At 36.3% G+C, this 25,349-nt stretch overlaps 1 protein-coding gene across 1 annotated transcript in view; it reads right to left on the bottom strand.

The window, feature by feature from the left end:
- Positions 1-25,349, bottom strand: part of ABI3BP (ABI family member 3 binding protein) — a 134,707-nt gene that overhangs the window by 69,636 nt on the left and 39,722 nt on the right. The window contains exons 7-16 of the mRNA XM_061366721.1: positions 20,275-20,326; positions 19,143-19,205; positions 17,978-18,073; positions 15,637-15,714; positions 10,956-11,036; positions 9,780-9,854; positions 5,655-5,729; positions 4,388-4,456; positions 736-846; positions 93-167 (exon numbers count right to left, since the gene is read on the bottom strand). Of these exons, the coding sequence (XP_061222705.1) occupies positions 93-167; positions 736-846; positions 4,388-4,456; positions 5,655-5,729; positions 9,780-9,854; positions 10,956-11,036; positions 15,637-15,714; positions 17,978-18,073; positions 19,143-19,205; positions 20,275-20,326 (775 nt within the window). The remainder of the gene's footprint in view (positions 1-92; positions 168-735; positions 847-4,387; positions 4,457-5,654; positions 5,730-9,779; positions 9,855-10,955; positions 11,037-15,636; positions 15,715-17,977; positions 18,074-19,142; positions 19,206-20,274; positions 20,327-25,349) is intronic.

Raw genomic sequence — 25,349 nt, 5'->3', positions numbered from 1 at the left:
GGATTAATTTTAAACTTAACTAACAATATACCATAAGTAAGATGAAATCTCTGTGAGAATTTCTATTCTAAAATAACATTTTCAAGTATTACCAGGTACAACTGGTGGCATTTCTTGGATGCCAGATGTTTCAGATCTTGAAGAAATGGGCTGCTTTTCATCAAAAGCTGAAAGTAAACTTGGAGTTAAAATGTGAACTGACTTCAGAGCCACAGTATTTTGACAGCAGCTGTTGGGCAGTTCAAGACAACAGCAATGTGAGATCAAGCAGGATGTCAGCAGCTTTAAGGATGAGCTGTGAAATGTGGTGTCAAATAAACAACATAAACACTGAAACTGGCGTGAAATGAAGTAGGGTCAATTCTTCTATCTCATGTTAGGAAGAATTATCAATGTTTTGGGAGGGGAGTTTGGTTGGTTTTTGTGGGTTTATTTGGGTTTTGTGTTGGTTGTTTTTTTTTAAGTACTTATGCTTTGAAAAATAATGCAACTACCAGAAGAAAATTAAAGGCAACATATGCTAGCAGAGGTCTTTTTGTAGACTATTTAGTCAGTGTGGAAGTTATTTTTCAGCTTTGATTAGACAGAAATGGCCAAGTTGTGGATGGACAGACAAACAAGGCTAACATCAAGTAGATTTCGAAGCAACATATCTGCATGAATCTTAGCATTACCCACAGCCAATGGAATTGATGGCAAAGGATGGAAAAGCAAATGGAATTACATGCTATTTACCCATTGTGTTCCCTCTGGCTTCCACAGAGGGATGAGATGTGAATTTCAGGCCTGGTCCCTGGGTAGCTAAAATCAAATATGAAAACAATCTTGAAACAATGAGTGAGATCACTCTTAAGATAATCTTTGGCCGTTTATTAGCAGGTCCAAAAGATCTAAATTTATTTTAGATTTCTTGTATAGATAACTCTAACAGGTATTTGTAGTAGCTTGCTCCATTCTTTGTCAAACTCTCCAATTAGGAAAGCATCATTGTGACAGTTACGCTTTTATATAGAGCAACTTAGAGTAAACTCTCCAATTAGGAAAGCATCATTGTGACTTTGAGTGACTGACTAGATGTCAGAACTACAGTGAAGAGAGATATCATTACCAGCTGAGATTGGTGACATTTCTGGCATGCTAGATATTGTGGATTTTGAAGAAAAAGACTTCCTTTCACCTAAATCCAAAAAGAATCTTGAATTAAAAGGCTAATTGCCTCAGATCTACTATGGATAGCACAGGACTCAGCAGACAAATGCTGCATTGGTAAAACTGAAGCACAGTGAAATTTGCTTGCAAATCAGCTAGGCCATTAGGGGGTGTGGACTTAATGTGGAAACCACGTGACTGAATTATTCATACTAAAGAGGATCATAGAATGGTTACAGTTGGAAGGGACTGTAAAGATCATCTAGTTCCAACCCCCTTGTCATGAGCAGGGACACCTTCCACTAGACCAGGTTGCTCCAAGCCCCATCCAGCCTGGCCTTGAACACTGCCAGTGATGGGTCAGCCACAACTTCTCTGGGCAACCTGCCCCATTGCCTCACCAACCCTCACAGTGAAGAACTTCTTCCTAATATCTAACATAGGAAAAATATCTTATTACTAGGAAAGAAATCTTATTACTACTTAATAATCTTAGCATAATAAGAATTATAAGTAGTAAGAAAACACCTTTTGATCCAGAAAACAGTCAGTGGGCCAGACAGTGTAAAAGCTAGTCAAAACAAACTTTTCACAAGATTACACAAAAACAATCTGTTGAGTGCTTAATTCCCTCTCACAGTTAAGTTCTCCCAGCATAAAAAATACCCCAACCAAACCAAACAACAACCACCCTTCCCCCACCCCCCCCAAAAAACCCCCAAACTGGAGAATAATGAGAAAACTAAATCCAAGAAATTAAAGGGAACTCACATCTATGATCCCAAACTTCCATTTACAAAGATGAAGGATGAGTGCAGATGAGATCCTGGTTAGTGGCAGCAGTAAGTGGGAAGGAGGCCCAGTTAGAATTTCTAAGGCCCAGTTAGAATTACTAAGGCCCAGTTAGAATTAAACTTGGCTAGGGATGTGAAAGATAACAGGAAGGGGGGTTGGAACTAGATGATCTTAAGGTCCTTTACAACCCTAACTATTCTATGATTCTATGAATTACATTGCAAATAAAAGACAGACTAGGGACAATGTGGGCCCCCTCCAGAATCTATCAGGAGAACTGGCTACCCTGGATTTGGAGAAGGTTTAGGTTCTTAATGATTTCTTTGCTTCAGTCTTCACTGGCAAATGCTCTGACCACACCACTCAAGTCCTGGAAAGGTATACACAGGGACTGTGAGAATGTAGATCCTAGGCCCACTGTAGGAGAGCATCTGGTTCAAGACCATCTTAAGAACCTTAACATGCACAAGTCCGTGGGACTTGATGAAATAAATCCACAGGTCCTGAAGGAGCTGGCAAATGAAGTTGCTAAGCCACTGTCCATCATATTTGAAAAATCGTGGCAGTAAGGTGAAGTTCCCAGTGACTTGAAAAGGGGAAATATAACCCCCATTTTCAAGAATGGGAAAATGGATGACCCAGGGAACTACAGACCAGTCAGTCTCACCTCTGTGCCTGGCAAAATCTTGGAGCAAATTCTCATGGAAGGCATGCTAAAGCACATGAAAAATAACAAGGTGCTTGGTGACAGCCAGCGTGGCTTCACTATCTGAAGAAGGACTATAAGAATTGTTGGGGAGGGACTGTAGTAACAGGACAAGGGGTAACAGGTTAAAATTTAAACAAGGGAAGTTTAGATTGGATACTGTAAGGGTGGTGAGGCAGTGGAATGGGTTGCCCAAGGAAGTTTTGAATGCTCCATCCCTGGCGGTGTTCAAGGCCAGGTTGGACAGAACCTTGGGTGACATGGTTTAGTGTGAGGTGTCCTCGCCCATGGCAGGGGTTTGGAACTGGATGATCATAAGGTTCTTTCAAACCCTAAGTATTCTACGATTCTATGAATTAGTGGGATGGTGATAACTAAAGCAACACAAAGCTTCCAAAAACAGCATCAAGGATAAAAAGGGGAAAAAAAGAAAAAAGAAAAAAAATAATTGCAACTAAATAAAGTAATCTTATCAATTTTATCCAGTGCTGTTTCTAATAAGCGAGGTTCTGTAGTAATTTTGGGCATGGATATTTCCAACTCAGTATATCTCCAGATGCAGGGTGTGAAAGGGGGTAAGTAAATACACCTGAGAAATAACTGTATGTAAATAAATCCAGAAAGAAGATGAGAAATTTTACCGTTGAGTGCTCTGCAGAGTATTTTTAAAAAATACTGTTAATTTATTTATGAAATGAACCTTCTTTTTCTAAGTATTTTCAATACCTTCACTAACTACTTAGCTGAAGATAATAGACTAGTTTTTGCATGTGTGCAAATGTTCACAAAATTTTTGATAAACAATGTATATATAGTTTTACATGTGCTTAAATAGCACCTGAAAAAACAGCTGTACAACTTACTGTACCACTTAAAACACATCTTTCCAGGAAGTTCAGAATTCATCAGAAAATTCAGGAAAAAAATGTGATTTGGGGACATTAAAGTCTCTTGGTAGCACTTCGTTAACTCAACTCTCAACTTCTGTCCCAGGTATCCCATGTAACAAAATGAATTAAGTTGCTTTAAAAATCATTGCCTGGGAATAAGATGCAGTGCAGCAAATTTGAACTCTTGAAAACTGTACTGCAATGCCAAGAACCAATAGGCTATGCAGCAGAGAACTTAATAAACTACAGTTGCATCACTTAGAGTAAAGTTTTGGGCAAGGAACTGCTTTCCTTCCCCCTTCCCCACCTCCTATCCCTTCCCCATTACCCTCACCTCTTCTGCACATACTTGTTCATATTCAAGCTTAGAAAAATCAAGCATTCTCACATATCAAAGGTTACAGAAAAAAAAATTACCTATCTCCAAAGCTGTAATCCAAAGTATACCTTTGTCAGAAAAGGTCTGGACTGAGATGTGTTTACTTTCTTATTTCAAGACAATACATCAGAAAAATCACAGCAAAAATGTATATGGGCATTGAAAAACAGACAGAAAGAAAGAAAATGAAAACAATTTCATCAGTAAAAACCTGTAACAGTCTTAAGCCTTGAAAATTTTAAAACTTTTCCTGATACATCCATTTTATCAGTACTACATTATTTAGGTAGGGAGTCTTGCTTTAAACCTGTGCTGCAAGGATGCTGTTACAGGACTTGAAAAACTAACACATGGGGCAACACGCATTACAAGCAAGAAGAAATAACTGTCTGAAATCATCAACATGGAAGTAGCACCAACCAACCAAACAGAAAGATATATTTCTGAAATAATAGCACTATAGTTTACCAGTGCCTTGTATTTCTGAAGCTGTAAAAGTTTGGGGAGTAGAATTAACATGAAGAAAGTCACGTGAAGCTGGAAAACAAAAACAAAAATCATGTTGTATTGTTTTGAAGTGGTAAGAACCATCATCAAACAGCACCATATTCTTTTATGAGCTGAAGAAACTTCTAGGTAATATTTAGCACGTTGTGTTCTGCAGAAAAATAAGACTCTGAAATGTACAATAACCAAGTAAGTATGACTTGAAAAAAAATTCAGAAACCATACATAAATGCACACATACATAAGGCAATGAATTACCAAACTGTCAGCAGAATCACACAAAAAGAAGCTGAACTATAGAGTTAAAAAGAAAAATATAAAGCTGCTCAAAAAAGAACAAATTACAAATAAATATTAGCAAACTGGGACTGCGTGGAATATTTTTCTAGAATTCCAAGAATCAAGAAGGAGGACATATTGGTGCTGAAACTGGAAAAGGATGACAAACCAGGAACTGTACCAAATGAAACATACAAAATATCTGTTATCAAACATGAGAATGGCTGATAGTTGCAATCAAGCTCTCCTTTATTAATGGATTTCCTTCAAAAATTAATTTCTTTCAAAAACATATTCATCGGGTGTTACACTATTGGCATGTTGATGAAGTGAAATCTTTCCAACTGGCTCTCATCTTTGGCTTTTTTTCTTTTAGATAACTGTCAGTGGCCCCACATAAATAACTAGCTATTACAAACTCATCTATAAAATAAAAGAAACCCGTCATAGAAATTATCAAAGGAGCAAGTAGTGTCTGAATCTTCAATGACATGTTTTCATAGTGCTATTTTTGAAATCTGGGAATTTACAATTGCGCCTATGCTTACATAAAAAGGCTAAACACAGAGCTACATTTTTAAAATATGTTGGAATTTCTGCAGTTTCCATTCATTTTTTAGGACTGAGTACTTCAGCAAATCAGTATATTACACTTATGAAACTCAGGTGTGGGCAGGCCTATTTAAATTTAGTTTTTACTGTAAGCCCAATTGAATTTTAAAGCTAAGAATTACAGCCTGTAGCCAAACTACATGTAAAACCCTCCAAACTACTAGTTCACTATGTCATATAAAATGTTATAAACAAACCTGCTATTTGAAACCAGCACTTTCATACCTTCAGCTACTCTTCATTTACTGAACAAACTGTCAAACTGAACAAACTGTTTAATGAGAGTCACTGAAAATTCCTATCTGTCAAGAGGATTAATCTTATGAGAAATTGTTACCAGATCTGGTTGGTTGCACTTCTGTCGTACAAGATGTTCTGGATCCTGAAGAAACAGGTTGTGTTTCCTCAAAGGCTGAAAAAAGAATCTGAGCTTAAAATGCTGAGACCTGTGACTTAATAGATTAAGATCAAGTAGCTTAGTGAAGGCTGTCCAACTTCAGATGATGCTAATGCAAAGCTAAGCAAAATGGCAGATGGCCCGAGACACAAGACAATTGTGTCATGACAAAAAGACATGACGGCTTGCAATACAGACTTCAGGCCCTGAAATTTGACTTCCACATGCCTGAAGGAATTCTTATCAGCAAGGAATTTTATCTTATTAAATTTTCTGTGATCAGTTGCAGCTATACAAAAAGAAATAAGCTAACAGTGAGATATGACAACACTGTCTTTAAAGCTGTTCTTAAACCTCTAACAAATATGTTTTTCAGCTGTTTACACAGACACAAGAATGGTGAATAAGCAGCTCTATGTGAGTGTTGGTAGTCAAGATTCTAAAGCAGATCTCAAAATTACCATTTGCAGATCTACGTGATGCTAAGAAAATTGAGAAAAAGTCACGGAACTAATCTGCTGATTACCCATCTCCATCTCTCTGGTTTCTGAAGAAGGTAGAGATACGGATTTCAAGGCTGGACTCTGAGTAGCTAAGAGCAAACACGAAAAAAAATAATAATTATCATGATACCAATACATACACTCTTCTTGCAGGTGGTACAAAAATCTTACTTTAACTGTAATAAGCAATTTTTTGTTTGGTTTGAAGGTCTTTTTTCTACTAATTTTTACCCTAATCAAGCTTTGGCATTCATTATCTAATAAAGCTGAATCCATATTACTTAAGAGGTTTCTCTTCACAGAGGAACAGCTCCAACCCAAACACTCCAATCAAAACACATTTGATCTTCACAACAGTCAGAGGTCTGTATAAACTTTACTATTATACTATGTATAACTATTTTAAAAGGAGGTGTAATAGGAGAAGATAAAAATAGAGAGTACAATGAAGTCAGTGAAACAATCATGAAAGTAAACACCATCCTTTACCTGTTATATTGTAATGACGACTATTACAAAGACCTTACGGTTATTTCAGGTTGAAGTATGGATAACCTGAAGTATGCTTTAACGAAAACAATGAATCAAGGTAGAATTGGGCATTCTTATCTAAAGACTATCATGAATGTGCTTCCACCATGTGCCAGTTTTGCACTACTGTCCTGCTTCTAAGAAACAGATCCTATTCAAATGTGTGTACAGGCCAGTAAGTACCATTATTTCCCATAAACTTATCCACACCAGTCACTTATGGTTATTTAGGTTATGATATATTTGAAAGAGAAAATTTCCATCTTTGTTTTTAGTAGATCTTTATCAAGATGAGTTTTTCTGAAAAGCAGTTATACCAGAATTTTAAAAATAAACTTCTCTGAATGCTTGGGATTGAGAAAAACATTCTCAACTACATGTAGGGTTCATTTCTAACACAGGCAATATAAATACAACCCAAAACATGAACAGACTTTTACTTCATATATTGGATCTGCTTTCCTATTTACTTTCAATCCAGCTTATCACATTAACAAATATGATCCCAGTTTACTACCCTGATATAGCTGGACTCAGCAGTTGGACCAGATGATCATTGTAGGTCCTTCCAACCGAAACTAATCTTTTCCGTATTTATAGGAAAAAAAAACCAACCTACCAACTAAAGCTGTATGATTCACAGCTTTTGGCAAAAGCTTCCATTGATGCATTTATATCCAGTAAGAACTATGAAAGATCTCCCAAAGACATTAGAGCATTAAAGGCATGTTAGCAAAGCTATCTTTTCAAAAAGGACTGAATTCAAAATACACCGACCACACAGACAGTTTATAAAACAAAGGAGATGTCTTCCGCTGGTACAATCAAGACAGGAAAATAGAGAAAAAAAGCCATGAGGGAACTAGGGCAGAATACAGGTCACACACACTTAAACTTCAGAAATTAAATCTTGCTTTCTTTCCTGATTTTATGACAGCCGGTCATCAAGACGTGAAGAGGCAGAGCGCAGAGAAATCTAATCCATATGAACCCCACCTTCGCTCTCACAAAATATCTTTGACTTCAGTACTGAGTTCACAGATAGCACAGATGCTCCAGCTGACCTAATGGCAGGACCCAGCTTCACATAATTAAATAACACTTTTGCTATGTGAAACAACTTGGCAAAAATGGAAGACATGAAAACAAAACCAGAATAAATACTTGAATGAAACATGTACTGTGACTCAACTGTTAGTATTTTACCTTTATCACTGAGACAAACACAGATTAGGTTATTATGCCCCAGTAGAAAGCAAAAATACTTCTCATCCCTAATAATCTTCAGGTTTTCAGCCACATTATAGCAAATAGGTTCTTAAATCATCATATCTCTCTCTCTCCAGTGCTGCCTCTAACTGGATTTGACCAAACTTCTTTCACCACAGTGAAAACAAATATGTATCCCCATCCCCTCAAACATATCTGGAAAAGACCTGTTAAAAAATGTACTAAATAAAAAAAAATAGTTAAAAGAATTTTCACATTCTTGAGATTTGGTTCAAATACTCATTTCAAGAAGTAAGGGAAGTAAGGGTTCCTGGAAATTATTTTAAAATTTGGCAGACTGCAGTAAGTAAAAGTATGCTGCCTAAATAAACCAGCACTATTACATAATAACTTCTTGACTAATGTTGAATGAAATATAAAACTACACTGATTCAAGGTCACTCCAGTTAACTAGTGTAATAGCAGCAACACGCAGTTTCAGTAGAATGAGACATTTAGGACTAACACAAAGACTCAGTGTAGAGAAATAGAGGTCTGTTATGTAAGCACAGGTCTTGAGAAGGGGAGACATAGGAAACAGCAAAGAAGAGTACAGGCATGGGATAATAAGAGATGGGGAGTAGGAACTGGAGACCCGATGCCATAAACAACTCGGTGATGATCTATTATAAAAACTGCACACCAGAAGCTGGACAAAATTTACTTTGGGTTAACAACAAGAACAGCGAAGTATCATCTAACATACACAAAGGGCACCATATATGCTAAAATCAGATGTAAGTTGTCTCTCAGCAGAGGGGAGAGAGAGGGAGAAATCATCAAATGCCATATTCCTGCCAGCACAGGACTCCAGATGCTTATAACTTGCTGAAATATCACCACTCATCACCGACGCAAGCATGAATGAGCATGAATGCACCAAGCCTAGGACCCAGAGGTGTAGTGGGAGACTGAGCAAAACACCAGGAAAAAGGGTAGAAGCTAAGAAGGTTTTGTGTTACTGTTTTAATTTTGTTACTGCTATTATTGAGGCTTTCTGTATGGAAGTACTCCACCTGCATTAATATTCTTTGTTTGACTCTAAGAATCAAATCTAAACTAATGATGATTGTTGAACTATATAGTCCATTAAGGTGTGTTCCCTCTTTGCCCATAAGAAGATTTTGATCCTAACATTTTGACTCTAATGCAGGTAAAACTATTTTGAAAATGTGAGCAGTTCCATGCTTTCTCAAACAGCAGGCCTTTCCAAAGTGTTCTGAAGTTCATCACCAAACAACTGACAAATCGAGAAATAAGCAGATTTATGCATATTTAAACAGCAACATCATCTACAAATTATGGCACTATTTAAAGAGAATATACAAGTATTTGGCAAACTACATGAATACCCAGAGAACTCATGTTCACTGCAACAATACTCCAACTGTGAAACACAGTCTCAGAAGCTCATGATGTAGGGTACTTCTAAGAACATTACAAAACTAAGAGTACAGATTTTAGCTAAGTATAAATTGCCGTCATCATACTGTAGATAAAAGTTATCCCATATTCTCATAAGTTTTGTTTGTTTGGTTGGTTTTTAAAAATGAAGCATTAATCTGGACTATCCTGTCACAAAAATAAAGCAAAACCAGGCTTATAATGAAAGAAGAAATCTGCAAATTCTGTGAAGAAAAAGCTAAAGCCTACCACATTTTATAGACAGAATATTATTGCAGCTGAAGAACTAAAACCTACTAACCACAGAAACAAAAGAATTAGATAATTTTCTGCTGAAGTTTACAAAGAAAGCAATTACCGAGCTCTGTCAGTGGACTTTTTGGAGCATCAGAGATTCTGGACCCAGAAGGAAGAGGCTGTATTTCATTAGAAGCTATAATAAAAGAAATAATCAAGACTTTACTTGATTAAGAACATTACAAGGCACAGCATGGGTCTATACTTTGGCTTATAGACCAATCACTCCTGAAACCAATGATATTAAATAAAAAAGAAAAAAAAGTAGTTCCAACCTAGGAAAAAAAAATCCACATAACTTTCTCATTTAAAAGGATGTGTTGAATTATGGAAAGAAATCACCTTTTCCCTAATAGTAATATTAAGATCCATCAATCACAGGGATTTGGTAATGAACATCCATCACAAACTATGATCACTTAGTTTGAAATTAATCAGTGACCCATCTTGATTAAACTTTGTATTTTAATCTTTAAAAGCATGGCAGAAAAACAAGCAAGGTACATTATCCTTAAAAAAAAATTGATCAAAGTTAGAAAATGTGATTGACAGATGACTGAGCTTCAGGAATTACTGAAAATCCACTTGCGACTGTAAAGGAAAAAAACAAGAGAATACATAATTAACATGAATAAATAGGATTAAGTAAAAATACATTTATTGAGAAGCATTAGCAGTCCTCTTCGTGGGAAGATCTGTATTTCAGTCCTGCAAATGCTGATGACCTATTCCTTTATCATATATCATCCTGTGTGTATGCCATCTGGGCCTTAAAGAAATCTAAACAAAGTTAAAAAAAAATAAAAATACAACCTCAAGTTTACATTTGTGTTCATAATTTTGCATCATTTGGGGGTTAAAATACAGGCAACAAAACCAACATTGAGAATTTAGAATTCTGAATGCAAGAAGTAAATAGATGCTGGTTCAAATCCCAGAACTAACAATACTACGATTTTGATCAGAAATCTCTCATTCTGAGACACTGAAAAAAATCAGTAAAGCTCTTTTTTCCTCCAGGAACAAATACAATTGTATCATGTCACATGCAATACAAAACTTTACTTTTGCATCACTGTTGATGCTACCTAAATGAATCTGTCAACAGAACAAAAACAAGGAGGTAATTTCTTTTGGAGCAATAAAAAGGGGGTGTAGCAAGTAGCAGAAAAAGTGTGCTGAAGGGGAAAAACACACTTAATACACAAACAAGGTAAAAAGCAGCAAAATTAGTTACCCAGTATGTTTTGAGTTTGCACCAATTTCGGTTTAGGCGTTGATTTAAATTCCTCAGGTCCGTGTTTTTTCTCAGTCTGAGCTAAAAGAAAGAAGTTCTATTTACTTTAGAATCCCTTAAAACTTTTCTTTACCTACTGGGGACCAGCATCAATATAGCAAAATGTTTCAGTATGCATTCAGTTTAATAAAAGATCATTTTCATTTTGAAACACAACAGAGGAGAGTTTTGTTTTTTCCAGCATGGTCTCCATGCTTTTTCCACAATCTACTGAGCATGGTTGAAGCAAGAACTAATCTCATAGGTTCTTCTTGCATTTCCTAAAGAAAACATACTATTTTCCACATTCTGCATAGTTACATAAATGCTACTACAGCTACAAGTGTTACACTATTTTCTGCTTTTCAGTGCCACAAAAGCTGGAATCTCCACAGATGCTGCCTTGTTGGGATCAAATTCAGCTTCTACTACATCAGTTACAGTGCTGTTACTTCCACTGCAGTGGAAGGCATTTTTTGTTCTACTGTGAAGTTAAAACAGTTTAATCTTATGAAGCAGTGGAAGAAAATTCATCCAGAAAAGATCTACAAACAGTTAACATACCCATACCTCCAAAGTACCTCAGAAGTACTTCAAAAGCTAGCATTGCTTATTGGTGAAATGCAACCATTTAAAAGAAACAACACCCAAACAACAAAACAAAACAAAAACAGCAACAAAAACACCAAAAGCTAATACAGAAAGTTAGAACTCATTATTCTTTGGGTTCTTTTTAGAGGTCAGATGGCTTACACTCATATAAGGCATGTCTCTTGTCAGCTAAGTTTGCTGAGCAAGCTGAACAAAAAATAGCATGCCTACAATTGGGATAAAAGAAAGCAAGCTCTCCTGTGTTCTTCACATAACGTTGTAGGGATGAGATGAAATAACACCAGACATTTTTGTAAAAAGAAAGATACAAGAGACAGAAAGTTTAGGATTTAAAGGTAAAGAAAGAAATGGCTCTTTATTGTCACAGCATGGAATTCAGCAAGAATGCATTCTGCCAACATTTCTTAAACAATTTTTCCTCTAACTTCTCTTGACCTTCTCATTCATGTTCCTCTTTCCTCCACAACTAGAATTAAGGTATTCTGAGGGAAGCAATAATCTTACTCCTTCTCAGATCCCACATGAACACAAGGAGAAGCCTTCAGGAGCCAGAAGGACAATAGAATGAGCAGAACTTGGGAAACATGTCAACAAATAAATTATTGCCACTAAACATTAACTCTAGTTAACTTTTCATTTCAAGCCTATTTTCTATTTGACAAAGGTATTTTGATAAATTTCTGATATAATTCCTTACATAACAAAATAACTTGCTCTTTTATAATCTTTTTTATTTAAAATAGTTCTTCCATGTCCTAGACAACTGTGCTTTTATTTCTGTTATTTTACTTCAGTTTCCCTATGAAGTCAATGAAAAGGCTCACAATTCAACTGAGAGAAAAAAAAGTGGTGGTAGTTTGAGTTATATTAGACAGCATTTTAAAGATTGAAGGGGAGTGGAGGAGGGGAAGCATTTTGAATTTGTGCTGTTGTGTTAAGGATAAATTTGTCCTCAGTGGAAAATATTGTAACAAGCCTGGAAAAAACAAAGCATGAAAGAGCTCTCTAACCACTCTTTCCATGGAAGTGCATGCCAAGGGAGGGGAGGCCTGAAATTAAGAAAATGATGAGATGCCTGGCTGACAAATACACCAAAACCAGTTACTGAACTATGTCACATCATAAAACACTCCCTTTGACAAAGGCCCAGTGGAATACAAGAGTGGCCCAGCTCACTGAACATTTCAGCTTGTTGAAATAATTCAAGGTCCTTTCTTCCCTTCTTGCATAACTGATGACACAATGGCTGCTACAGCACATGGCTCCTTTTAAAGCAATGTTTTGTTGTCAGTTCTGGCACCAGTTCTTAAACCTTTCATAGCAAATAATTGCTATGCCTTAACTTTCAAATAGTGAAGCCTGGATGAAATATAATGAAGTAGATCCTATTGCTAAACTCAATTAACTGTGCCTATGTATTACCCTGTCTTTCAAATACAACCCTTGCAAAATGCTGGTGCTCAGATCTCTCGCTCAAAGTCTGGCTCAGACACTTAAGTATTCAAGCTATTTTTGCATATGCAATGACCAGACTGAAATTACGCTTAAAGAACTTACTTTGTCTTTTAAAGGATTTACTTTCACTTCTCTATTTCCTGCCCCCCCCTTTTTTTCTCATTAACTGAAATATTGTAACTACAATGACCACATTCTTTAACGTAAATAGTGTCATACTCTTACAGCAGCACGGTGATCAAGAAAGAATGACTGAAAGGAATGGTCACCACAGCAAAAGATATGGAAGTAAAAACACAGAGGAAGCATGGAGAGGAAGATGAAACTTATTCTAAACATTTCAGTAAACAAATAATGGGATGATAGCAATAAGAATATATTAAATTGCAACAAATGTTTCTATATTGCTTGGCACTAAAAAGACAGTGCTTGCTCAATTATCATGCATAATGAAACACACCAGCAACTTAATAAGTATATAATTCTGTGTTTATGGTTAGGAATACTGCATGCCAGGTACATAAACATCATTATAGAATACAAAGGAAATGGACTGATTCTCTCCTCCCCAGGTGATATATCACTTCTGGCATCACATTTCACACCATTTACCTGAGTAACCAGTAAATTCCAGCACAAGGAATTATGTATTTTGATTAGATGAATGCATGCCTGAGGATTGCAATTTTGCAGGAGAGCCAATTATAAATTATCTTTTGGTTCTCATTTTCACAAAATGGCAAATTCTGTGAAATGTATTGTAGATTGCAGTTACTCAGACAAGGCAATTAATTCAGTAAAATAACTGCAGAATCTAAGTCTACAAGAGACCACAAACTGTAAATAAAAAAAAAATTTGGAAAAAAAAATTAGTTTTTTAAAAATTTCAAATGTAAGGCAACCTGTTTGTTACACAAATGCTAAACTTGTAATGTTCAGAGCTCCCTTTGAGAATAAATACCTTTGGGAACATCTTTGTTTTCCTCTTAATAATTAGGATGAACAGAAAAGAGCTGTTCATATGAAGGTTCTGCAGCAAGTAATTGATGGTTAAAACTAGAATTTAGCAAACACGTATCTCCTGAATGAAAAATAAAATTCCACAAACATTTTCAGAGAAAAAAAAAAAGGATGGATTGTTTAGTCTAAAAGATGGTTGCCAATCATTACATGAGTTTGCTGCATTACTTCATCCCACACATCTTTTACTCCCAAATATTCTTTGGGAGGGTTTTTGTCTACTTGTTTGTTTGCTTTAATTAAAGACTGACTTGGTCTCATGGCATAAAGTATCGCATCTTTGATATACTTATGTAATAAAAAAATCCACAGTCATGTTTAAGGGCAGTATCTGTGTGAATTGTGTGATAGCAAAGGAATAATGTGCTACACAATTTCAACCAGCCAGGAAGTACTTTCTACATGGAATAGCGTAATGCCAGCAAGACAACATAATATGACTAAGCTAATCCAAAGCACACCACCACTAGTTTCCACAAATTCCTTTTTAATTTTGTCTTGCCACTGTTTAAGCCTCCTTTCTCCCTTTCAGAAAAGAAGTTGGCAGAAGTAAACTATTGTCTCTAATGACAACATAATCAGGACAGCAAGCATAATGAAGTCTCAGTTATAGGATAAAAATCAGACTATAAAAAATGAAGGTAGGAATATGACTACTCAAGCAATTCTAGAATGTGGGTTGATAAAGTAGATAGAGAGTCTCTCTTCGTCATTTGACGCAAAATAATCAAGTTCTGTCCAATCTTTTGCTCAGATCACAAATGTTAAGGCATAGGGCTATACTTGTCTTATGACTTGATAAAGTAGTCTATGTTGCACTAACTTGTTCCCTAAGCAAAGGGAGTCAGTAGATCATGTGAGTTTTAAAATATCACTTCATGTTTTTTAACAGTATAAGAAATTAGCATCTGAGTAAGTCCTTTTAAATAAATGATATTTTTTCAGCCACAAGTAGATGATAAAAAACTTCAGTCTTCAAAATATACAAGTTAGGATACATTTCACAGTCATATAACCTAGAATATGAGTCTAGGATCAAATTTTATATCCCTTTCCCATGTATGTGAACAGCTTCCATTTACATTAATAACATCAGTAAGTCCACAAAGACAGCGTGGTCTGTGTTCAAAACTGAACTTAAAAGCGTCTGAGCTTATTACTGTGATCATTCCATCTTAATGTCACGCATGCATTTTGCACAGTCATACTACCATCCCTAATTTGCTTCTTCACATATTTCATGGAAGTTAGAAGTTCAAGGCGCATCACCAGAAAGCTCATTTTGCCATGCTTCACAATTTCAAGGTATTCAGCACCCCACAAAGATACAGTTGTAAGTTTTTTTATAAACCTAACAACTTTCCCCTCAAATTCAGATTTTATTCAGATTTTTATCTACACCTGCCACTCATGGTTACTAATTCAGCCACATTAGCCTCCTGTTTTCCCATTACTGCCTTTAACTGCAGATTGAGCAACACAAAGATGAATTTAATTTTAGCTAATATATTTGGAAAAAAAATTCTACAATTTCTAAAAACAGAATTTTCATTACCTGGGAGGGACTCTGGAGAGATTTCTTGAGCTGTTGGTGTTTTGGATTCAGCAGGCCATACTCGAGTTTCATTCTTAGCTAAAGGGACAAAATGTAAGAGAGTAATTTCAAATCTGCTCTGTTCTTCTACACATTTATTTTTGTCCTACTTCAGCCTACCAAAGTAAAATTAAATGGACAAATGTGGAAAGCTGAATACCTTTAGGAATCAATGAACTTCCACTGTACAATCGGTACAAATATCTATCTAGGTATGTTAAACACATGCTTTTTTGAATTTGTTTTGTTCATTAAAAGCTTCCTTAAAAATAAAATTTACAACATGGAAATTAATACCTTATGAATCATTACTTTCATAGTGCAAAATAGTTCTCAGTGTTTTTCATTTTCTAGCATTTCAAGCACTAACACCAAACTGTTTTTCAAAATTCAAAGATGTAATATAGCTCTAAGCATTATAAAAGAATAGTCTAATAGATTTCCAAATACAATGGAAATTTCACACTAGTCATGTCCTTATTTTCCTTTACATTACTTCTAAAAATTCCAGCAGTATGACAATAGCCTTCTATTTCAACAGATAGCTATTCCAGCAGTGGACATAAGAAAATTAATTAATTTTGACTTGAATAATACACTTGTGTGTTTTTTTTTCTACTGAGGACTAAGGCAATACACTTTGTATAGTAAAATTTTTACTAGTTTTTATAGAAAAAATTACAATAAAACCTCAAATTTTAAGAATTCAATCAGTATGATATTCGTTGATGCATTATTTATTATAATACAGAATTAGAGTAGTTACTGTGTGTCAGCAAACTATAATTAGTCATAACTCCACACACAGATAACCCCTATTGCATTTTATTGTAAACATATATCATTTTCAGACATCAGGGAAAGGTATCTGTATAGATTCAGACAGTATGTCTTGTTGTCAATTATATTATACATTTAAACTGTTTCTCAGAGTACTTTACAAGCAATGATGCTTCCCTGTTTTACACTCCTTTGAAATCCAGTAGTTATTTGTGTGTATACCAATGTACTTCACATTCTCTATTAAGGAACACATAGTAAATAGAACAGAACAAAACATCATCTGTCTGCTCTGGTTATTTTCACAAAGGTGTCTGTGTAAACTACCATAAAAAGTAGCTCCAAATTGGCATTGCACCAGCTATTTTAGACATATCTGAGGATTCAAATTTAGAAGTCCAAGTTCTACAGTTAGCCTGCTGAAGAAGCTTGACATTGCTAGGTCAACTGAAGTTACCTTTGTCTTTTTTTCCTATCTTTTGCTCATTGTCACATTCTGCCATTTTTACTGTGCATACTTCTTATGATCTTACACCTTCTACCTTCTTACACCTTATGACCTATCTGAAAAAAAACAGTATTGTTTTCCTGCAAAATATTATTTCTACTTCTTACTCAAGCACATTCAGATATTTTCCTACTATCTAACTACCCTCACATGTACACTGTATCTTAACAGGAACAAGCACCGCTGTTCAATCACTGCAAGGCAAGCCAGCCTGAGAATGCACCATGGCCATCAATGGAGCAACAGAATAAACAAAGCAGAAACAAGAAAGGAAAAACCAAAAGAATAAAATCTGACTCAGTTGTTTGGAGTTCAAATCAAGTATTAAGCCAGGCCAAAAGTCACCAGCTCCAGAACTCTAGTCTATGAAAGATGTACTGGAGGCATTATTAAGGTTTGTGATGATAGTTGTATGCTAGTTTGCACACCTTAAACAAATGCCTCAGTTAACCTTGTTCCTGTGGTTTTCAGGCATATTCAAAAGATCCACATTAAGCCTGTACTGGAATGTTCTAATTTCTGGTTACCATTTTTCACTGATTTAATTACAGATAATGAATAAGAGTCTCTTCATGAAACAATTTATCACATATACTCAAGCCAGGACTCATATAATTAAAATTCACTGAAAATCTGGTCTTTCAAATGGACACACAGACTTTCATTTTTAAACACCCATATCGAAAGATATAAACTAGGAAAAAAAAAAAGAAAAGGATACACTGTAAAACAAAACAAACCCCCTGAAGTCCATACAAATAACTACATTCCTCCTCTTCTCCATGGATCAAAGCTACTTCAAATGGCTGTGAAATACCTTAAAACCACATTGAGATGTTTTAAAATAAGTAGATTTCTATAAATTTTTATAGGTGCAAGCTAATAATTAATTAGACAAATAGAAAAAAATAAAGGAGGAAAAAGAAGGACTTTTCTTTTTGCACATATGATCTCACTTTATCACACTTCTGATACTGCTCATGAACAACAAAAGCTTAGTTCATTTCTGCTTACCCATTTTTTTTGTGGATGCTTGAGGTATGTCATCTATTGGCAGGAGAGGGGGAAGTTTTTGCTGAGTTTCATTGAGACCCGGAACAATAAGATGCACTACACAGAAAGATGAGTGTCGTTAATTACAGAAGGGATGAAAAATACAGTCTACCCTCTGAGATAGGTGAGCAAGTACTACTGAACCACTGGGAGTTTAGTCTGAGTATCTGTGACATTAGTCAGTCTTACTCAGTAATTATCAATCCTATTTGGTGCTATTTCCCCTTTATGTCACTCACTATATTACCATTTCACAATTAATCAGAATTGAAAATATTCAATCCTGGAGTACACAACCCTGGAGTTCTGCTGTAAAACAAATGCTTGGACATTCTGTCTGGTGGGCCTGGAAGATGCAACACCAAACATGGTTAGTGAGTACCTGAGACATAGAAATATGTTAAAACTCTCACAAAGCAAACTTAAGCCAAAGTTATGCAGCTCTATAAAGTACGCCCATATATATAAAGGACTAAACACCTTCCTGAATCCAGGAATAAATTGGTCATGAGGAACATGATGCTGTGACCCTTTCCTATCTACTTCAGGCAGACCAGTAGTTCACCACACTAAGCACTATGATAGTCCTTTCCCTATGATAGTCTTTTCCCTATTTTTATCCTGGTTTTCCCTATCTGTTCTTATAGGTCAAACACAAACAGAAAGCACGAAAATGAATACCTTCATAGAAACAGTTATGGCCAAGATCTAAGATTAAGCTCTAGTTACAAGGAAAGTTACAATACACACAACTATAGCCTAATATATCAGAAGTTTGTCTGTATGCTATCATACTACATTAAAACAAAAAAGAAATAAAAAGAAGAACCAATCATCTCAGTAAGATCTTTGCCACAGAACTTTACTGAATATGAAATAAGTTCTTGGCTTAATCAATAATATCTTGTTGTATATACTATGACAATAACATGATTCTATTTCCTAGGCTACATCATCCTTGAACCATCTGTACTGCCATAAGATAAAAAATACTGTCTGAACCAGCTGCAAAATACCCTTTGATATGCAAGAAAAGAACTATCAAGATCAAGAAAATGGAAAGTATTTACACAGTTCTAATTTTCAGCCAAAGATGAGCAAAATAATAAAAACATCTTCTACTCACCTAATATTGCTCCTGGGAGAGAAGAGCTATCTGAAGTCTTTGACTGCGTCTGATTTTGAATAACTGTGGAGACAACATCGGGATATTAGAAGATAAATATAAAAAACTAAAAAACAAGAAACAAAACCATACATGAGACAAGCTTCAGCATTCCAAAAATCTTCCTTCAACGTAATAATGAGATGAGGACACCATCCTAATCTTGTCTGTATTTACACTGATTTTAAGGGACTTCGAACTGCTTTTCCTCTATGTCACCTCTTAACTGTGCATCTCTCTCTCCCCTAGCGTATCAGGTTTATATCCTTGCTGAAAAATGACATTCTATGCTTATATGAATATAGGGCCAGCTCCAGGCCATCTCATTACCCTGCCATTCAAAAGTCTTCAAAAAAAGATGTATGTATGCCAATACAGTCGTATTTTAGTGGTAATACTGTATTTTGCTTTCACTCCACCCTCCAGTGTTTTCCTTTTCCTGAACTGTCAACTACCTCCAAAGACAATTTGCTTAATTTTACTAGTTAAAATTATTCTCTGTACAGTTTCTGTTACCAAGCCTTAATTGCAGTTTAGTTTCTACCAGCTATATTTCAGTACTTAATTTTCAAAGATTACTACTATGCTACCTCTCCCTACTAGAGAAACAAGCATTTCTAAAGGACAATATGTGTAAGTCTACTGTAGATATCTCCACTGACCAGGGAAAGGGGAAGAAGGGAGTCTAAGTCGATGACTTAGCTGAAGATACCCACAAAAAAGTTGGCAGCATGAATCTTATCCATACTGCTGCCCTTCACACCTATCAAGTTATGCATATCTGGGAGATCAACATACCTGGACAATCCAGTTGAAAAATCAGCACTGATCTGTATCCTTTTAATGACTCAATTAAGTCATTGTTTATAATGCAATGTAGTAGCTTACTTTATTAACACAGTTAGGTAACAGCTTAACAGTACTTGTAATTAAAAGGTATGGTAGTTTGTAATGTTCCACCTATTCTAGAAGGAAACTTTCATGACATTCACATCCAAGTCAGAGGTTCGGAGGTTTGTTTTGTATTTTAATGTTAAGTTACTCTTGCACAACATAAGAATCAAATAAATAAAAAAAATCCGCACAAATTTACCTTGTTTGATTATTGTGACAGGGACCAACCTCTTATTATCACGCAGTTTAAGCTGAGAGAAGAGGAAAGAAAAAAAAATGCCTTGGGATAACTGCCAGAATTGAACTTTCTTAGTAATAAAAGCAGAGGGCTCCAATCCAATACCATGCCTGCCCCAAGTTAACACTGGATATGGCTCTCTCCCTGGCCACTATTGCTTCAATTCCCACTGGCTAGTATAGTAATACAGCATTTTTATCTCTTTCTTTTTCAGCTTGAGACATTTTGCTTCACAAAACCACAGTGTTTGACAGCTTAGGAATCCTTTTCTCTTTTAAGAATTTCTTGAGCACTCACTGGGGAATAGACCAGAAGACTTTGAAATGCTGAAATTTTAACTACAACAAAACACCTGAAGCATACATATATACAAATTTGGTCACAGGATATATATATTCTCAGTAATATATATTTAGAACACGAACTATTCCAGAAACAGGTGCACATTTGGGTGCTCTAAAGGAGATTAACTCAAAGTAATTTTATTTGGTGAAATTATTTCCAAAGCATAATTGACCAGCCACCCATATTCTCACATTTTTATGTTAAATGGACTTTTCTGCTGCTCACTTGCCTTTTACCCAGATTACTTTTTGCCTAAATGTGGATCTTTTCCAGCATTTAATACCACAAACATAAGAAATACATGAATGGACCCCACATTTATTAAAAGGAAGAAAACAGCTGATCCCAAAGATTATATATCACTATTCACTACCACACACAGACACTGGGAACAGCTTCTGAAAGCTTAATAAAACACTTGGGCAATGAGAATGGGCAGCCTGTAATGACAGCAATACAAAACTGATAAATACAATTAAAGTGGATTTTTTTTTTTTCCCCAGTTCTAGCTGAGTTACAAGAATGAAACGATCTCAGACAATTACCCTTCTGTGTTAAACGCACATGCTAATGGCTGAATCAGTTAATGTTCATTTTGGATTTCATGACATCTGGTCTACTTCATGTGAGAGAACACTTCCATGAAAATTAAGCATTTGAAATCAAAGCTTTGATTATTTACCTAATGTACACAACTTTTGCTCTATTCTAAATATATATTTTTATATATATATATACAAGCTTTAAAAGCAATGGCTGGGTACACATCAGACACATTGCAAAGTCTAAGAAGCTGGAAGAAAGCAAATCTCAACAAGTAGGATGGCCCTTTCCTCAGGGAAATGGAGTGAGGCTGCTTATTCTGTGGAAGGCATTAGTCTCTGCTGCCTAGTAATGGTTTCACATTTGCATGAGCATGATATGAAATTAACTGGAGGTTTCAATCATTTACATTCATGAAGGATAAAAAATAATCTTCCTTTTATATTAGTTACTTTCCCTTTATTTCTTAACCTTTGTTTATTAACCTTGTTTATATTTCTATTGTGCCTTTAAATTTAAAAAAGTGTGCTGCAGATTATCAGCTTTAGAAGTAACCCTGCTTTTCATACAACTGAGAAGAGGGATGAAATGCATTTATCAGAAGGAGGTGTTCATTTTACTGTATTTATCATCAGAAGCCCTACAACCTACAAATCAAATCAAATAAACAGCTCTCAAGCGGTAGTGACATGAAATCCATTTCCACAGCTGATACTGTTACACTGCTCATTTGCAGGAATCTGAAAGTGTTGTTTTTGAAATCTACCAATGTTTCATCAATCCTCTCCTTTCAGTCTGCAAAAAGTGCCTATTTTAGATATTTCTATGTCGAATAAAATCTACCACTTGGACAAACAATTTCAGAAACATCAGCATGTCATAGAATCATAGAAACATAGAATGGTTAGGGTTGGAAAGGACCTTAAGATCACCAAGTTCCAAGCCCTCTGCCATGGGCAGGGACACCTCGCTCTAAACCATATCACCCAAGGCCTCGTCACACCTGGACTTGAACACGGCCAGGGATGGACCATTCACAACCTCCTTGGGCAACCCATTCCAGTGCCTCACCACCCTAACAGGAAAGAATTTCCTCCTTATATCCAATCTAAACTTCCCCTCTTTAAGTTTTAACCCATTACCCCTTGTCCTATCACTACAGTCCCTAATGAAGAGTCAATCCCCAGCATCCCTATATGCCCACTTCAGATACTGGAAGGCTGCTATGAGGTCTCCATGCAGCCTTCTCTTCTCCAGACTGAACAGTCCCAACTTTCTTAGCCAATCTTCATATGCGAGGTGCTCCAGTCCCCTGATCATTCTCGTGGCCCTCCTCTGGACTTGTTCCAACAGATCCATGTCCTTGTTATGTTGAGGACACCAGAACTGCACACAATACTGCAAGTGAGGTCTCACGAGAGCAGAGTAGAAGGGCAGGATCACCTCCTTTGACCTGCTGATCACACTCCTTTTGATGCAGCCCAGGATACGGTTGACTTTCTGGGCTGCAAGTGCACACTGCTGGCTCATGTTCATTTTCTCATCGACCAGCACCCCAAAGCCTTTCTCTGCAGGGCTGCTCTGAATCTCTTCTCTGCCCAGCCTGTAGCTGTGTCTGGGATTGCCCCGACCCAGGTGTAGGACCTTGCACTTGGCATGGTTAAACTTCATGAGGTTGGCATCAGCCCACCTCACAAGCGTGTCAAGGTCCCTCTGGATGGCATTCCTTCCCTCCAGCGTATCAACCGAACCACTCCGCTTGGTGTCATCGGCAAACTTGCTGAGGACGCACTCAACCCCACTGTCCATGTCAGCGACGAAGTAGGAATAACACTATTATATGTTATACAATTACATTATTTTCCAAACAGACAACATAAAGCATATAGGTATTAGGAACAGTAATTATTAAAATTAGTGTGGCATCTCCATGAATGAAGAAAGATGGTAAGTAAGGTATTTATTAATTTCAGAGGAAAATTAGGGATGTAAATTATACCATAAATCAGGCATCTTAACTTTTGACCATAATCCTATGGTATAATATAAAGGACTGAAGTTCTCAGACATACTCTCAAATGGCATATGGCAGCATCACTTTAAGAGTTACTTGTTCTTTCTGCCTTTCATATCCAAATATTCACAAATAACTGGGATACACATAAGAGAATCCTCAAGGAAGCATTACGATCAACCTGGATTGATTAAGTTTTTGAAGGGCAGGCACGTTTTCTTCTAGAGTTTTACAACTGATAGAAGCCATGAGTCCTGCTTTTTGACTAGGGAAAAAAATAAATAAATATATCCAAGAGGACTCCACCTTTCAAACTGACATTGTGAAGTTCCAGAAACCTAATCAGACAGAAGAGGAAATAAATTTCTACTGCATTCTCCCCACCCTACCACCACCCATTATTTATGGGAAAAAGAATGACCAACTATAGAAGTCTCCTTTTCTTCCCTCCTCTCACTTGTTGTTGTAGCTTACACAGCCCCATGAGCTTAGTCAAACTTAAAGGATGAACCTGCCAAAAGAAACACAAACTGATATGCAACCGATGTTGAACGGGCAGAATGACTAGATAGATCTGTAATGTTGCTTTACTAAACACCCTTTAAAAATGTCTCTTCACAGAGAAGAGTTCGGACCGTGCTGATAGGAGCCAGTTGTGTCTCTGGAGCAAAATAAGGTACAAACAAAGCTTGGCCTAAATAACACTCCTGCTGACTATGCACTTATGATGTGATTGCACCCCTGAAACATACCCCACCTAATACCTTGGAAACTGAAATAATAACATAACTTAAGAGCTGGCCAGTATCTGCTTTCCAGCCTCAGTTTTGTGGCTTTTTGTACCACTAAAGTGAGAAGGATAAGAGAATTTTTAGAATAATCTATGAAATGTTTTCATGTTTCTGTGAATGGCAATAAAGCAGTACTGCTCTGGAGCTAAGCCCTGTGAAGCTAACTAGAAAGACTAGATATTGGCTCTAGTCCTCCTTCATGCTTGAGCCATGCAAATATTTGGAAAACTGTTTTAGCTTCCTTTCTCAGGACTTCTCTTGCATAAATAGAATCCCTACTTCCACAGAAGCAGCATAACAGAGTCACTATCCTTGACACAGGGTTTGCTAAGAAGAATAAGAGTACTCAGCTTGTGCTCTGTATGTCAGAATGAATTTACCTGGCCCCGGGATGTTGTGTGTAACTTTAAATATGCTAATGGAACTGATGGGAAGAACAGTAAAGTTGATTTTTTCACCAACATAATGAGATGAGCACCTTCTTGAGTAAATAATCAATTGGTTTCATATTACTTACAGATAAAAGAGGTTGTCTTGAACGTGAGACACAACTGTGCTTCCAATAACCTAAGCATTATGCTGCTCTCTGTATGTTATGCTATAGTCAAAGTATTACTGTCCTAAATGAATACCTAATTATTTCTACAAGAAAACGCATGTAATGGGCTGAAGGAATTACAGGTTTGATAATTAAAGATCATTTACAATATTGTAAAATATGAAGAAAGAACAGTGAGAAACCATAGAATCATAGAATAGATAGGGTTGGAAAGGACCTTAAGATCATCAAGTTCCAAGCCCCCTGCCATGGGCAGGGACACCTCGCTCTAAACCATATCACCCAAGGCCTCGTCCAACCTGTCCTTGAACACTGCCAGGGATGGAGCATTCACAACCTACCTGGGCAACCTATTTCAGTGCCTCACCACCCTAACAGGAAAGAATTTCCTCCTGACATCCAATCTAAACTTCCCCATTGCCTACCAAGAATATATTTGGAAAATTAGGCAGAAGAGAATTGTGAAGAACGGATTGTTCCCTCATAACAATCATTACTCATGAGTCAACCCTTTAAAATGCCTGAAGTAACAAGGATTTCTAAAACTTTCCTCAGGAAGTTATCCCATAGTCTAGTCAGGGACAGTACCTTAAAAACAAAGGAAAACAACAACAAATAAACAAAACAAAGCAAAACACAGAAGATTAGTTGCTGAAATTTGCACTCTGATGAAAAATTAAGGAAAGGAAATAAGAAATTTTAACCTCATAGTAGAGGTGTAACACTCAAAAGTTATGAATAAAATGTCTCTTTTTCACCATATTAAAACTAGTCCACAAACAAG

The sequence above is a fragment of the Neopsephotus bourkii genome, unplaced genomic scaffold (assembly GCF_033783945.1).
Source record: "Neopsephotus bourkii isolate Nb327-2 ecotype Australia unplaced genomic scaffold, CSIRO-AGI_Nbou_v1 NB_1350, whole genome shotgun sequence".
Taxonomy (NCBI): domain Eukaryota; kingdom Metazoa; phylum Chordata; class Aves; order Psittaciformes; family Psittacidae; genus Neopsephotus; species Neopsephotus bourkii.
The sequence above is the reverse complement of the archived record's forward strand: the minus strand, read 5'-3'. Positions and strand labels throughout refer to the sequence as shown.